This window comes from Oryzias latipes, chromosome 13 (genome assembly GCF_002234675.1).
Source record: "Oryzias latipes chromosome 13, ASM223467v1".
Taxonomy (NCBI): Eukaryota; Metazoa; Chordata; class Actinopteri; order Beloniformes; family Adrianichthyidae; genus Oryzias; species Oryzias latipes.
Window position 1 is genome coordinate 8,216,915 of NC_019871.2, and position 16,475 is coordinate 8,233,389.

At 39.8% G+C, this 16,475-nt stretch overlaps 1 protein-coding gene and 2 long non-coding RNA genes across 3 annotated transcripts in view; all 3 read right to left on the reverse strand.

Annotated features, from left to right (window-relative positions):
* The window catches only part of LOC101175584 (FRAS1-related extracellular matrix protein 2), a 70,315-nt gene extending 54,342 nt beyond the window's left edge, over positions 1–15,973 (reverse strand). Inside the window, exons 1-2 of the mRNA XM_004075537.4 lie at positions 10,802–15,973; positions 9,539–9,628 (exon numbers count right to left, since the gene is read on the reverse strand). Of these exons, the coding sequence (XP_004075585.1) occupies positions 9,539–9,628; positions 10,802–15,812 (5,101 nt within the window). The 5' untranslated portion in view covers positions 15,813–15,973. The remainder of the gene's footprint in view (positions 1–9,538; positions 9,629–10,801) is intronic.
* Positions 1,812–3,564, reverse strand: LOC110014527. The gene is made up of 3 exons (XR_002874428.1): positions 3,167–3,564; positions 2,199–2,273; positions 1,812–1,853 (listed from the first exon to the last, which is right to left on the reverse strand). It is a non-coding gene; the product is annotated as an uncharacterized LOC110014527 (long non-coding RNA).
* LOC111948425 lies at positions 3,829–5,222 on the reverse strand. The gene is made up of 3 exons (XR_002874429.1): positions 4,870–5,222; positions 4,005–4,095; positions 3,829–3,850 (listed from the first exon to the last, which is right to left on the reverse strand). It is a non-coding gene; the product is annotated as an uncharacterized LOC111948425 (long non-coding RNA).
* Positions 15,974–16,475: the final 502 nt, after the last annotated feature.

Genomic DNA, 16,475 nt, shown 5'->3' on the forward strand with positions numbered 1-16,475 from the left:
AACAGAGGGGGAGACGAGGGAACGCAGTTTGCCCTCAAGAGTCACAAGCGATTACACAGTGAGGACATGGACGATGTTGACACCTGACATTTCAGAAACCAAGAAAAATGGTTGAGAGGATTATTAAACACAGGGTAACTTAATGCTAACTGAACTTATCTTGTTACACGAAGCAGAAATAACAAACTGAACATCACTTTTGAGGGAAGTTTCTACAGACTTGCATTGGACCGAAGAAAATAAATATCATCTTCGAATTAGGGGCTTGTAACAACAAATGTTTGTGTCAGTTTCTCTATTTGGATTATGAGCCACAGTTGAACAAAAAAATCCAAATGAGTGACTTTTTGGCTCATCTATTGAACAAAAACTTTAAGTGAAATGGAAAGAACAAGCAAACTTTTACAGCCTTAAAACCTTATTTCTAAACATGAAGCAGCTTCAACCATTAGCGTATGTTTTGCAGTCTCTTGGTATCTGAGCAAAAGAAAAAAAAAAGGTGGAAGTGAGTGCATGGAATGTAAAAACAAGGACCACAGCGGTTGTGTCTGTCATTACGGACATTCGTAATGCTGACTGACTGGCTAGAGACAGAAGGGGATATAGAGGCAGAAAGGGATTCAAGTCTATAAACAACTACCTGGGAATACCAGGACTTTTGTGTGCTCAGGTAAGCTCAACTGAAAGCACCTGAATCCTTGAGAGACAAGGTAAAGAGCAAGCGTGCAGCAGACACAGCAATTAGCAGATTTAGAATAACAAGAGCAGTTCCAACCTTAACACAAACACACATGCCCAGAAATGCCACTAAACACTAAACAAAACATCTTCATGGTAGGAAATGAAGTTTCTGACGCACTTCACTGACATCATGTTTCCCCTAAGCACATACACTGTCAGAAAAAATGTGCAAAATTTGTACCTTTAGAGGTACAATGGCTTGTCACTGGGGCAGTACCCTCAAGGGTACAAATGTTGTACCCTTTCATATAGGTGCGTATCTGTACCCTTACAGTATGTACCTTTCAAAGGCAAATATGTACCTCTGTGGACAAAATTGTACCTTATAGTGTTATGGTACCATAATGTACCTTTAGAAAAGGTACAAATTTGTTCTTTTAAGGGTACTGCCCCAGTGACAAGCCTTTTGTACCCTTTGATGGCAAATTTGTACCAGATACAGCACATTAAAAGACCAGTATACTGTTTAACACATTTATTAAACATTCAAAACAATTACAATTCTGACATTTCACAGTATGATTGTTTTAAGCTTCACAGTGTCACAACAGGATGCATATATTTACAATTATTAGCAATTTTACAATAATGAAAAATCTATATTTTTCCTTCAGTTCACATTGCATTCATTGTAACTATAACCTTAACATTTGATCAATTGTAAACAGCACATAGCACTTCAGTTACCATTTTTAAACCATGAAATAAAACTTGTGACATTAACAAAAGAAGCACTAGACCTCATTTTAAGTACATCTTTCTACTGCATTCTACATTTTCTAAAAATAGATAATAAAAAAGTAAACTTATAACCAAGTTTAAATGCATAATTTAAATAATAAAATGCATAAATGTGATAAGATAATATTGATACGAATTCTAAAAAGAAGAACTATAAAACACACTAAAGATTACCAAGGATTACGTTTATGTCAATACCTAGTAGATCCTCTGCAAGCTTCTCTTCTCTTGCTTCTTTGGAGACTTTGGCTAATGGAGCTTTTCTTTGAACAAGCTCAAGCACCTTTGGCACAATACTGGTAAACGCCGTCCTTGAAGCGCTGGCTTAACCTGACAGGTGATGGATGCATTCGGTCAACTTCATCAAACAACTGAAAATTGAAAAAAAATTAGAAAATTAATCATTCACTTTAACTAAAACAAACAAAAGACATAAAACATTCTAATATTCTTTGTTGCCTCTTTCATTGCCATTTCCCTTTAGTGATCTCATTGTATAAATATTACTTGGCTTGAATGACTATATATTTATATATGGGTTTACAAAATTACAATGTTTTTACAATTGAGTTAAAGCTGTTAATGATCATTTTAGCAGATGTCTCAGCTTATATTGACATTCAAAATGTATTTTAAGCTGACAACTGATTTAAAATGTCACTGACCCGTGAGGTTGTCTTCAAGAAAGGGTACTTCTTTAGTATATCCTTTAGCACCTTGCTGTACTGGATATGCAGGACATTCACATGACCTTCAACGGATGATGCATCCTCACCAATGACAGCAACCACCTATTGGATCAAATTTAAAAGTCCATATTAATAATAAAAAATACAACTGCAAGCACTGATTACTGGGGTTAAAGCACTTTGAGATGATGTTTAAAGACAGTTTGTGCAGAGTGGTTTGGAGTTGATCAGAAATTAACTTCTGAGTTGTAGGCGGGGCTATTGACACAGTAGTTACCCTCAGCTGATGTCCGAACATCCCTTTGTTTACGCCCTCTCCCTCTAGCTTACAGTCCTTCCAACCTAAAACTAACATTAGTGGTGAAACCAAAATGATGAGCAATATTGAAGCTTTCCGGCCATAGTTTATATCAAGCTCAGACAAGTATGATGAAGATGTTAATGGATCTGTTTGTCTGCAAGTGGATGCATCAGAATAGAGCAGAGCAGAGGGACTCGGACCCACTTCATTTCATGTGGTGCGTCACAATAGAGACCTTCCTCAAACTGCATTTATTTTGTCTGTTCCTGATTCATCCCAATTTGAGTGAATACTCAGATGTGCAGTTTTAAACGTGTTCTTTTAAACGTGCCCATCATGAGAAAAATACTGCGACATGTTAAAAATGGGGGACCCACTCCAATGAAAATTATTTTTTAAAATGTAGCATTTTTATGATGACATAGTTATAAGATTTAAGAATAAAACTGTTTCTGAATATTTATTTTCTCAAATTGGGATGAATCAGGAGCAGATGAAAAGATGTAATTTGAGAAAGCTTGTAGTTGTTAAGTACAAGCTACATTTGGCAGGCCACAAGCTCCCTGCTCCGCTCGTCTTCATTCTCCTCGTCTGAGTTGGCATCTGGCTCACATCTATAAGGCTGGATAGCTCCAATAAAGACAGCCTGACTTTGAATGCTTAAAATGAATTTGTGAAAAGATTATTTACTTACTTTGGCAAGTGAGGCGTCTTCAACTCTTCATCTTGTTGTAGGACTGTGTTGTAATACTATTGTGTCATCTGAGTCCACTTCAGTATCTCCACTTGAACTGGTATTGCAGCTCTTTGCAGGACAACTCGGCTGATCTGTCAAAGTATTAAAGCTTTCAGTTACTGTAATATTTAAATTAGTATGATAGCAAAAACAAAAAAAGTAAAAACAAAGATTTTTTAAATACTGACCGACTTAACAGTTTGGCAGATTTATTATCTTGTCTAAGACAGCAATAGGATAAAAAACTCACTTATTTGCCCGTGTTTTGTTCCCCACACTATCCTGTCAAATAAATCATTAACCCTTAGACTCCTATTGATGCAAATATACAATCAAAACTCTTCAACTCAAAAATGTTCTTAATTTAGCATGTACTTGAAAGCAAAAACACAGATTATTTCCCTTGGAAATAAATTCAGGCATCAAAGGGGAATTTACCCAAAACCATTCAAAACAAAATAGATAAATTACAATTTAAAAGAAAAACTTCACCTTCTGGATTTGAATCTTCAGCCAGACAAATTTCCAACACACCAAGGTTTGGGTTTTTCAACAGGAGATCAAAAACCTCCTCATCAACTTCTGTCTTTGAGTCATCAAACACTTTCAAGTCCAAGGTTGGGATGTTGAACTTTTTGGCAGCTGTGAACACAGCAAAATTATGTTTAGAATACAGCACAGAAATTATCTTTAAATTAAAAAGCAATTAAAAAAATCTGTTTGCATCACAGCTGACAGTTTATCCACAAAGTTGACTGTAAAGAAAAATGCTGGAAATTGTGATGTTTCCACTCACCGCATTCCCAAAAGGATTTGAAGGTCAGCTGAATTTCAAAACATTTTTTTTTTTTGGCGTTCGACATGTTCAAGCACAGCTTGCATCTTTCCTGGTGGGAAAAAAATAATTACAAAAAAGAAAAAAACATTACAACACCAAAAGGTACCAACACAGCATTTATTCAGGAGAATGATCAAAATCAACAACACAGTGTAAACTTCGCTTGACCAACAATGAGCGATCATGACAACCTAAACAGTCTCTGTCACTGTCTTGCATTCGAGAAATGGTGGCTGCGCGCGCACAGCAGCTAAGGCAGGCTGACATATAAATGGGAAGGACCGCCATACTGCGGTGTAAAAAAAAAAATTAAAATAAAACGTTTTTGGACTCCTACACATTACAGATTAAAATGATTAACGCATTGAATTCGACCTGATAAATATCAGTAAGAATTATGGAGCTGGTCGTTTCAAAAGTAGCTGGCTTCCTTACTAAGAAAGACAGAAAAAAAGGGGGGGGGGGGGGGGGGTAGGCAACAACAACCGGTGCATCAACGCCAGCGTACATCGGTAAAAGTAAAACGGCGACAGAATTATCTAGTGATAAAATGTATATATTTCAATGTATTTAACGGAACGCGGTACAACACCAATAAAAACAACAGCTTAATTTATTTAATGGCTGCATTTAGCTGAACTTCAAACGGCTGAGGCTAACCGTTACTAGCAAACTAACTCCTGCTTGTAGTTTGCAATCTCCTCACAGGCACATACACGGTGGAATAGCAGCATTCCACTACACAAAAGTTATTCCTTACAGATATAACCGAACCCGCTTAAAACAAGTTTCTACCTTATTCTTGAGCAATTAGCAGACTTACCTCAGTCACAGCCTCTCTCTTCCTCCGTCCGCTGCGGGATAACAAAATGGCGGAAGAAACGAAACTTAAGAAAGTAGAGTGGGCGTGGTCTCGCTGGTTTACTCCAACATATTTCCTCTACGTTTTTAAACCTACTTAAATAAAAATTACTGACGGTAACTCCGAAAAAAGTACTCTCTCATTTTTCCTGTGTAGGTACAAAAGCTAAAAGGTACTAATATGTACACTTAATGTAATAAATTAACAGCTCAAAGACTAGAAATTTAAATTGAACTTAGGCCAAGTTAAAGTACACCATATAAGGTTAAAAACATCAAATAATTTTGTCTATAGTGTGCTTTTGCTCTAAATTAAAGGCAAAACAAAACAGCTCTTATATAAGTAAAAAAAAACAGGCTCACACTAATACATGTTTAAAATGTATTATCTTGATGCTCTGCACAATCAATAAAATATAATGTGCTTGTGTACTGTTCAGAACTAGTCATAAAAGATGTGTGGTCTCTTAAATATATTTGGTTATTTTGTGCATCTTTTCCAAATAACCAACAACGTATTAAATTATTTTGGGTGACGTTTCATACACTTTGAATTATTACTTTTGTCACACAAGTGATTGTACCTTTGTGGAATAAAGGGTCCAAATATGGGCCCTCTGATGGTTGGAAACATATTTGTACCTTTTTTATCCTTAAATGGTACATATGAGTACCCTAAGGTGTAATTATGACTCATTTAGGGTACAAATTCACCATTTGTACCCTAAGTGTTCACAAACGTACCCCAACCGTACCCTTTTTTCTGACAGTGTACCTGACACTGTATGCATTTTTTGTTTTTAGTGAACATTCAATTAAGTCTTTATTTGATAGAATAAATGTTAAAACACCAGAGGAGCTCTGGATTTGACAAGTCATGTCAACTCATTTTATGAAAAGGGAAAATAAAATAAAATAATAGCAATAATAAAAACCTTTTGCTTTCTTTATAGTTTTTTGAAGCAGTTTGACACCAGTTTTGTTATATATTTTTTTCCTGGCTAAATATGATGTCATTAAACCATGGGGAAATAGGCGGGAAACATAGGGATACTTGTCAATCAAAACGGCTGCAGACACAGTTATGCGTAACTAAAAGAAATGACAATAATGAGGCACATAATCATTCCTCATCCTCACACTTAGCCTGAGTAACCATAAAACCATTTAGAATAATGCTTTTAGAAAAACCGGGATCTTTTATTGTTTTACCTAAATATTTCAGCCATTTTACATTTAAGTCCCACTCCAATCATCATTTTGAGTCGACCGTGGTGTAGTCACAGGACGGTAGACCTCTGATTGGAACATTGCAGGTTCGATTCCCACCTTACCAGCCCATGTGTCAAAGTGTCCTTGGGTAAGACACTGAACCCCACCTTGTCTCTAGTGGAAGGTTGGCGCCAATGTTTGGCAGCGGAGCCACCATCAGTGTGTAAATGGGTGAATGGGACTGTGACATTAAAGCACTTTGGGCTTCGACAAAGGTAGAAAAGTGCTATACAATTTTTAAATTATTAATATGTTGTTTTTATGCCAGCTCAGATGAAGAAAACAAAGACGTACGTGGATCTATTTGTCTGCAAATGGACGTATCTGAATGGAGCGGAGCAGGAGGATTGTGGCTTCCAGTTGTAGCTTCTACGTCACAGCTACAAGGTTCATCCAAAAGCATTTTGTCATCTGCTTCTGATTCACAATGATTTGAATAAAGAAATATTCAGAAAAGCAATTTTGAGTTTAGATTTCTTTATAAATATCCTCCATCATTAGAAAAATGCCACAAGAACGTGTAAAAAAAAAATTCCTAATTTTTATTCGAACGGTAAGGGACTTATCAAGCTTAAAGTGCTACGTTTTTTTTACATGAGTTTTATTCTAAAATTAATGAATGAAATTGAAAAACACTATGTGCATCCGATGGAATAAAACAATAGTTTTAGTAATTTTCCAAAAGTTCTCTAAAACCAGCTACCAAGTTTCAGAATTATCCAGAGTTTAAATGCAAACTTTGTCCAACAAAGTATGAGGTAAGTTCAGGTCTAATAGAGAATACATGGTAACACTTTTTGTGAATTTAAAAGGGTATAAAGCAGAAGACTCATTAATCCAAAAATGTAATTTATCCTTTGGCAATTCCCTTGAAAACCCAAGACTGAACTCTGCAAGATATCAATCAATCTGCAAGGAAAATGTTAAGGTAGTGTAAGCTACAGGTCAGAGGTCAAGTTGTAATAGGTTTTTGGAAAGAAAACTGAAACAGAGGATCGACACCGTCAATTTCTCATTTTTTTAGGTGAAGCATAAACTGTCAACAGTGGTAACCATTTTAACTATTGGCTTTTTTCAGAAGCTGTTCAGAGCGTGCCATTCGGATTGCAGCTGGTGACACACACCCTTAGAATGCCAACAAGCAGCTGTGACACGAAAAGCAACTTTTTTCCCCAGGAGCACATTCAAGTGCATTTGGTACATTTCTCCCAATGAGCTTGAAGTGGGGGTGGGGGGAGAGATGTTTCCGTTTGCCTTACATGACACAGTGCAGCTGTGTGCCAGTGTACACCATTCAGCTCCTCAAAGCTGTTCAAAGGACTGCATGCTCCGTCGAGGGATTCGGGGCAGCCACTGGCACAGCTTAAATCTCATTAAAGAAATGTTCACTGACTGCAGCACGCAAGGAATCCTCGTGGAGAAGTTATACGACTATTCATCAATTTTGAAGCTATTTAGGTACGACTATAAAGCACAATCCCTGTGTCAAATGTTTATGTATGATATATATATATATAGAGAGATATAAGAGCAATGCGTTCTGTCTGACAGTTGAAACTAAGGACAGAAGGAGAGCCTACTATTCTGACTCCTCTTCCTAAATCTAAAAGTACTGCTGGAGATTGTAGTAAGCTCTGAGAAAGTGAATCTAATTGCCATCTCTGGGAGACAAACTAGCAGTGTGGGATAGAAGCATGTCATCAAGAGAATGACAGCAAGGGAGACAAGCCCACAGAGATCCATGACAAATAACCCAGCTGAGGTAATAACAGAGGAACTGATGGAAGCTCACTCCGCAACAAAGGAGCTCCACTCAACAGTAACACGGGGTTCAGGTAAAGAGCTGTAATCCATCGCAAGCTCCTGCTTTTTTCACTCATCACTCATTAGCACCCCCACCCCATCTAGCTGTTTTTTAACTTCACAGACAGATTTACGGAAAATGCAAAAACAGCAGTGGAGGCCACAGAGGTACTTGTGGGAAAAAAGGGCCCCATTAAAGTGGCTCTTTGTGCTCACTCATCACAGCTGAAGGCTAGCAGAAAGGACCCACTGTAAGGGACATGGTCTTTGCTAATCTGCAACACCAACATGCTCTCCTCAAACCTTTCATTAAATCTGCGCCTGATTACAAACCTATGTTGGAGGGAAGGTCTTCCCTAATTGCTTTACTACTTAGTTACTTGCTAAACCAATCACTACTTTCTCCAAAAAAGTAATTTGTCATTAGGGAAGGGGTATATATAGAAGATGCACCTAGAGTAATTAGCAGTAAGATTAACATGGGTAATGAAATAAAATGTTAACTGTTAAAATTCAAATACCATATTTTCCGCACTTTAGGGCACATCAGATTAGATAGAGGCGCACTATCAATTAATCGTCCATGTTCAAATGTAAATCATACATGAGGTGCAATAAACTATTAGTTGCACTAAAGTATCATTGTCATCCAAAATCCACTTTTTTGAGCTTTTAAGTGTATTATTACGTTTACGCCTCATAAGAAACGACCCCAAAGTGGTATTTTCATCCATTCACGCATTTCTGAGTATTCCTCTAAAAATCTGCTCTCTGAGCATCAGCCCCTCCCAATCCATGAAGACGAGTGGGTTCTCTCATTGTGACATCACAAAGTGAGGAACAGCCCTTTTCAGGAAAAGTTTGCGCTGCCAGCACCGCCCCCAGGCTAACACACACACACACACACACACACACACACACACACACACACACACACACACACACACACACACACACACTTTCTCTGTGGAGCTCGCAGTGATCAGCAAAAACGCTTTCATTTTACATGCACAATATGCACATCCATCTTTACAAAAGTTTGGATGTTTTCGCGGGCAAGGCGCAAAAGACAGAGTGCAGCGTACCTCTGAAAATCGCTTTGGCATCACGAAGCACCCTGGATTAAAAGGCACATTGTTGTTTTGAAAAAAACTAGGGCTTTTTAAGTGGAAACTTAGTGCGGAAAATACTGAATCTTGCCTAAAATAGAGTTGAACATAAATCAAGTGGCACATAGGAGATGAAGTTATCTTCAGTGCAAACAGTATACATTTCCCTCTCATTACTGCACACTTGTCTTACTTTCACTGAAACAAGAAACAGTGGGAAATTATGGTTCTAGAAATCTCTCCCATCTCTGCACACACCTCTTGCATGCTAATTCCTATCAGTTTGACACACTGCGTTGCATGCAAGCTTTTTTTTCACCTATGAAAAATCGAGCTTCTCAAGTAAGCCAGACTTTCAATATCTCAGCCTCATCAGTCTGCATAACCCGGACTTTATTTGCAAACACTTTTACAACAATAGAAGTTGAATAAAAAATTTAAACTTACCATTGTCCTGAATAGAGAAATGGAAGATATCGTTTGTGGCGTTGTCCCCTTCCCTCAGTACATAGCATATACTCATGTCGTCGATTTCAACTGAAAGAAAAGAGTTTAACTGAACAAATGCTGCATCCTTCAAAGAAATCGATGAAAAGATGGAAAATTTGTTGAAAGGCTTTTGTAAGACTGTCAGAGTCAACTTCTGAACACTGCATTATGATGCAGTATACATATCCTTGGGTTTAGAAATATAACACTGTTGGATAGATTAAATCCTTTTCATACTCCTGAATGACACTGAAAAATGTTTGACATTCGCGGCTCCATCACTTGGATGTTTGTCATCCTGATGGTTTGACAATTCTTCAAAACAATAGACCTGGAAGACAGTAAAGTTAACTGTCTGCTGTCTTTAATATTTCATGTGGATCCTTCTCCCTTCAAACAAGCTGGTCTGTTTACTCTCTGAACCCCTGAAATATTAAGGGTCTGCTAGGCGACAGCGGTTCAAATGGCTCAGTTCACAGGAGATACTGAAAATATACCCTAATGGTAACCACTTTTTGAAATGAAAATATTGTTCTCAAATTCACTGGTTCACTTTAAATCAACTGCCAAGGTGGTTAGTTGTGACTAACCAATGTTAGAAATCAGAAATCACTGCCACAATAATGCATTAATTCTATTTCTATGCACAAGTTTGTAATACAGTTCAATTTGGGATATAACAAAAACTGTCTCAATGACAAAGTTGGACTATTTTATATTGAAATCTAGCAAAGAACAGTTTTCAGATGAAAAATGAATAACTTTAAAAGGAAAAGTGATAAATTTATTTGTTGAATTGAACTTAAATTGATAAATTGATCTTTTTAAACTAGGGCCGACACCCCAAGACATTTTCAAAATTCATATAGTTTATCTGCATGTCTGCAACTCTTGCTCTTGTTCACAATAATCCTTCAATAAAGTACAAGTTAATTTGTTCTGAAAGGCAAAAACTCAAAGCGCAGCTTGATATATGCTCTGTTAAGCCTGGGGTACTTGCCTACTACTTCTTAGCAAGCACACACTCCCCAGAGTGAAGCCTTTATGACAGAAATGGGTGTCTTTCAAGCATGATGTGGCAGAGCAAAAAAGTAAAAACAAGTTTTAAAAATAGCTCCACATATTTCTGAAAATTAAACCATCAGTTTTTAAGAGTAACAGCATGTAAAATAAAAAGTTGCAAAATGTTCTAAAGTTTCAAATGAGAAGCAGTCCTCTTACCTTGTGTGAAACTGGTGATGGTGGAATTTCCTCTTCCAAGGTTGATCAGGTAACCATGCTTCGGGGCAATAGTGATCCTGAAAGTCACAGAGCCTTGAATGCTGTCTCTGTCCTCAGCTTTAAGGGTCTTACTGGTGATCACAAATCCCAGGTGACCTGTCTCCAGAAGCCGTAATGTTGAGGCACCCTTGTTAACAACAATCTGTGGTGCCCCATTATCCACAGAAAGTACAGTGATCTTCATCACTTGAGGTTTTCGAGTCTCAAAAACGGTGTCGGGAAAGACATAGAAGTCTCTGTGGGTACCATCGGTGACAGTGAAGGAGAAACTGTCCTCCGCACTCTTTGTGCCATCATGCTTGTAGCTGATCAAGTTCTCATTAAGGTCTTGCTTTGTGAAAGAGGTGACAGGACGAGTGTTATTGAAGAGCAGGCGGCCATGAATGGGAATCTGAGTAATTGTAAATTTCAAGAAGCGATCGGCGGTGTCCCGGTCCTCAACTGTAAGCTCAAAAGGAGTGACAAGTTTGTTTTCTCCCTCGGTCACCACCAAGCTTTGTACCATCACCACAGGCTTTTTATTATCCACACCAGCGATGGAGATGCGAAAAGTGCGAAACACAGAGTTGTAGCCATCAGTCACTTCGAATTCAAAGCTATCCATTTTCACTTCATCGTCAGCTGTGTGGATGTAGTATACTTTGTTTCCAGCCAGCTGGAGCTGAGTAAACGATGAGATGGGCATCCCAGGTGTGTCTGTGCATTCCAAGTGTCCTCTCACTGGAGCTCGAGTGATTGTGAAGACCAAGTGCTCATCCGGGCTGTTAAGGTCACTCGTGCTGAGAAGATCAGTGGTCAAAGTAACTCTGCCCCCTTCTTTAAGGGACACCCCTTTACTTATCACATCAGGGAAAACTATGTCAATACCACCTATTGTAACATAGAAATACCTGTCAATCAAAGTATTAGTACCATCTGTCACATCAAATTTGATGAGGTCACGAATTCCCTCTTGACCATTATGGATGTAAATGATTAAACCCTGATCCAAGTCACTCTGTGTAAAATTCATTCCAAAAGTAATATTTTCCAATGTCCCAGACAGAGTTGTTCTTTGCAAATATCCTTGACCAGGTCCGTATCTAATAATGTAAGTTAACGTGCTATCGTCAGAGTCCAAGTCAGTCGCTTTCAAAACATTACTGTTAAGAATTTTAACCTCACCTATTTCAATTTCCAGGCCATCATTAATGGCCATCCTTGGGGTTTCATCATCCACGGGTATAATCATAACTACGACTGTTTTCTCTACACTGAACTTTCCATCTGTGAGAACAATATCAAAGCTGTCCTCTGTGGTCTCTGAATCATCATGCTCGTACACAATAGTGGAGGCCTCTCTGATCTGATCCAAGGTGAAGTTAGACACAGAGAGGGTGCCTGTGGTAAATTGACTGAGAATAAATCCGTGTTTTGGAGGTTTGGTAATAAAAAATGTGAGCTGATCTGGGGGGAGGTCTGCGTCGGCGCCATTGAGAATGGGAGTGTCAATGACAATGTTCATGCCCTCCATAACTACAAACTCTCTCATGTAAATCTCCGGCTTTTCATCATTTGAGGGGATTATGGAAATGGGAAAAAAGTGCCTTTCAGAGAAATTGATGCCATCGGAGCATCTGAAGGTAAACCTGTCTTCCACTGGCTCAACTCTTTTGTGAATGCTTTGAACATAGTAAATGTGATTCTGTCTGATGTCCTTGATGGTATAAGCACTAATGGCAGTTCCAGATCTCGATTTCTCTGAGCCAGGAGCAGGGGAGATATTTTCCACATAGCCTGAACTTGGTTGTACAATGATGGTACAAAGGATGTCGTCAGTGGGGGTATCCCCATCATCTGCGCTTATATGAACTAACTGAATGACATTCTTTTCTCCTTCTGTAACGGTGAACTGTGGCCCCACAAAGACCTCTGGAGCCTGGCTATCAAGAGGAAGAATAGTAACATGCACTCGAACACCTGTGATTTTATTTCCTCCAACAGTCCACTCATCAGACATATCTGTCAGGGTGAGATTGAAAAAGTCCTCCTTTATGTTCACACCTATCTCTCCGCTGGTATGAGCGTAGACCACAAAGCCGTTAATAATATCTGCCTGAGTGAATGTGCCAGATGGAACTCCTCTTACCAGGATTTCACCAAATGATGGCTTGTCTTCAACAATGTAGGTCAGTCGAAGGTCATCCGTGTCCTCGTCTTTTCCCTGAATGACATTACTTGTTATTTCTGTGGCTCCACTTTCCAGGACGTCTATGTAAGAGCCTATTGTGCCAGCTGGCAGGCTGAGAGTTGGGGTCTCATCATCAACTGGCTTCACGTTAATCTTTATAGTTATCGGGACAGTGTGCACTCCATCACTGACATCTATTTGTACAGAATCCGCTGTTGATTCATCTCCATTATGGGTGTACGAAATCAAGCCATTTCCAATATCCTCTAAGCCAAAAGTAAATCCTTTTGTCATGTCAGAGAACATAAACTGGATCTGACCGTGAAGTGGAAGCTGCACAACAGTAAAGGTAATATCTTTGCTGTCCGTATCTGTATCTGTGGTGTGCAGCTCAGCACTAGTGAGGATGTGTCTTCCGCGTTCAAGCATCGTAAACCCAGAATTCATTATCTGAGGTGGTTTGTTGTTGACAGGTTTTAAAAATATAGTGAAAACTCCTTCTAAGCTATTTCTAGAAACATCCTCAACCGTGAACCTGAACTGTAAAACCCGAGAGGTAATTCCAAGCTCAAGATCTGGGGGTTTGTAAGCAATTTTATGGTGGTTAATTTGGGCCTGAGTGAAAGTTGTGACTTCAGTGTCTGGGTTTTCCGTCAGTACCAGAGCTCCCAGCACGACTGGGTTATTCTCATCTGAGTCAGTTGGTGGTTGGATTATGGTGAATTTGAGGTCCCGATCATCTGAGTCGAGGTCAGTGTAGCGGAGAAATTTTTTTCTTAAGTGAGTCAGCTGATACTCGTGGACAGTCATTTGCAGGGTTGTGTCAGGATACAGTTCAGGTGGAAGGTCATCAATCGGAAGAACTTTGATGATAAATGAGCTCTCACCTGACTGATTGGGTGGGTCATTGTCATCTTGGACTTTAAACACAAACTGGTCCATGACTGTGCTGGTGCTGTGTGGCCCTGTGTGCTTGTAGTAAAGTTTTCCATCAGTAATATCCTGCTGCAGCCATTCAGTCACAACTTTTTCATACATTTCATCATCTGTGTTAAACTTCCAATTCGAAGGGTCCTCAGGTGTCTCAGACTGGCGCAGGATCACCTGTCCGATGGTTGATAAAGGAAGCTCCAATGTAAATTTTATTGTAGAATCTTCTGAGTCAATGTCAGTTGCACTGAGCACAAGTGAGGAGATTTGAAACATCTGGTTTTTGAATAAAATCAAGCCAGTGTTGGCATTGATTATAGGAGGCTCATCATCTGTTGGCACAACTGTGATGGGGAATAAAAATTCCACCTCACTGGTCCCATCTGTCATTCTAAAGATAATATTATCACTGTATGTATCACTGCCGTCATGTTGATAAATGACTAGGCCAGCATCAAGGTCAGCTGGGGTGAAAAATTTCCTTCTCGAGCCCAAAACAGTCAAATCTCCATGCCTCAATCCGTCAATAACAGTAATTTTGACTTTGTCTAAATTGTCTTCATCGCTGATTTCTAGATTATGAGAACTAAACAAAGGCCTGGACTGACCTTCGTACAGCAGCTGTCCGGTGTTCCTTGTGACCACAGGGGCCAAAGTGTTCATGGGCTTAACGACAATCATAAAGGCAAAAGGGTCTGACACAGCCCCCTCCGTGTCCACAACCTCAAATTCAATCTGGAAAATCCTCTCCGTGTCTGAGTCCACAGCAGGGGGTTTGTAAGCGATTTTCAAGTCTTTTAGGTCTCCTTGGTAAAATGAGGTTATGGGTAAATTCCTGTCATCTGTGCTGACAATGTAGCCCTCTTCAAATGAAAGAGGGGATGTAATGTTGAAAATTAATTCATCAGGATTGGACTCCACATCCTCTGCAGCCAGCATGTTCAGGGTTATTGCTGTCATGACAAACTGGTCTACTTCCATCATCATCATTGCAACAAAGCTCGGTTTAGGGGGCGTGTTGTCCTCTCCGTCCTTTATTCTCACCAAAATCTGGAAAAATTCGCGGTTAAGCAAATTCCCCTCCTTATCGTGTAACTCCACCACCATGGGGATGTAATCTCTGTTTGGAGACTTCAAAGAAAAAGTATGCTGGTAGCGGGTGTTCATTTGAATAAATTCATCACAGTCCAGCATCCCCCCGAGACTCTCTTCATCCATAAGTTTTCCATACCTGGGAAGGAGGCTGCCACTGGATAGGGATGCTATTTTGCACTGCTGTGCATCTCTGTCAAAAGTAAACTCTAAAATTCTTCTGTCGATGGGGTTGCTCACACCCAACAGCTTCTCCACTGTCAGCGGCAGATTTTTTGTTAACACTTCCAGTTGTGTGAAAATGACCTCCACTTCCACCATGAAGGGAATTATAATGGTATCCGTCTGGGTGTCATATCTGAGTTGTAACCTCACTCTGTCCCTCGGAGGACTCCTGGAGCCAAAGTGGGAGTATCTCACGTCGTTGGGTCCAAATTCACATGAGAACTTTTTTGGCGAGAGCTGTCCCGGTCTCTGTGACAGGGGGTCGTTGTCCAGCACCGTGATGCTGCATCGATCCCCGGGCTGAACTTGGATTACCAAATCATTAATGGGATCAATGAAAACCGATCTCCCGAAAGAGACGCGGATCCCATTGTTCGCAACCAGGATCGTGTCCTCGGAGAGCTCAGTCCTCATGGCATAGGATAGTCCGTTGCTATCGGGGAGCTGTGCGCCGGCATCACCTGTCAGAAGAGCCACCACAAGCAGAACCAAAGCAGTCCGGTGCAGGTGCGGGGATGGACGCATCCGCGCCATTTGGAGAGCGGTGGCGCAGCAGAGCGTCGCTGAACTTTGTGCATGCACTCCCGGTAACCCCACCACGGTCCTCGCTTAAAGTTGCAGGAGTCTAAAGTCGCAGAGAGTTGCACCTGCGCGCACCGAGGTGCACCATTCTCATGGAGCAGCGGCGCACTGTTGAGCCAAACTTCACGCTCCTGCGCTGTGGAGTAAGGGAGCAGTCACGCCCTCCTCCCAGCCAATTGGTCAATCTTTCCGCTGGAATGCGTTTGTCTGCTTTCAAATGGATGTGATTCATGTCAATCTGAGCAGAAAAAGCCAGCATTTGATTCAGAAAAAAAAAAAGACATTACAGATTTGGGTGAGAAAGACAATGTTGTAAAGGTGGAAGCTGATCCTGCCAGTGAATTCATACATTTATGCACATTTCAAGTGGAATTTAATGTGGTTAAAAATGTTTGTTACATTGTTCAGATTGTTTAAAAAAAAAAACCCATTAAGTAGTGCATAAACAGAATTGACCTCTAGTGTAGGTCTAAAATGAGAAGATCTTTGTCTCCCCCTACTGGTTGAAGACGTAAAGAACAGCCTTCTTCACATCCATCAATGTTTGTCCACTTCAGAGTTTTTCCCACAGCATTATTCTATCATGAGGTTTAAACACTAATCCCAAACTGAGAC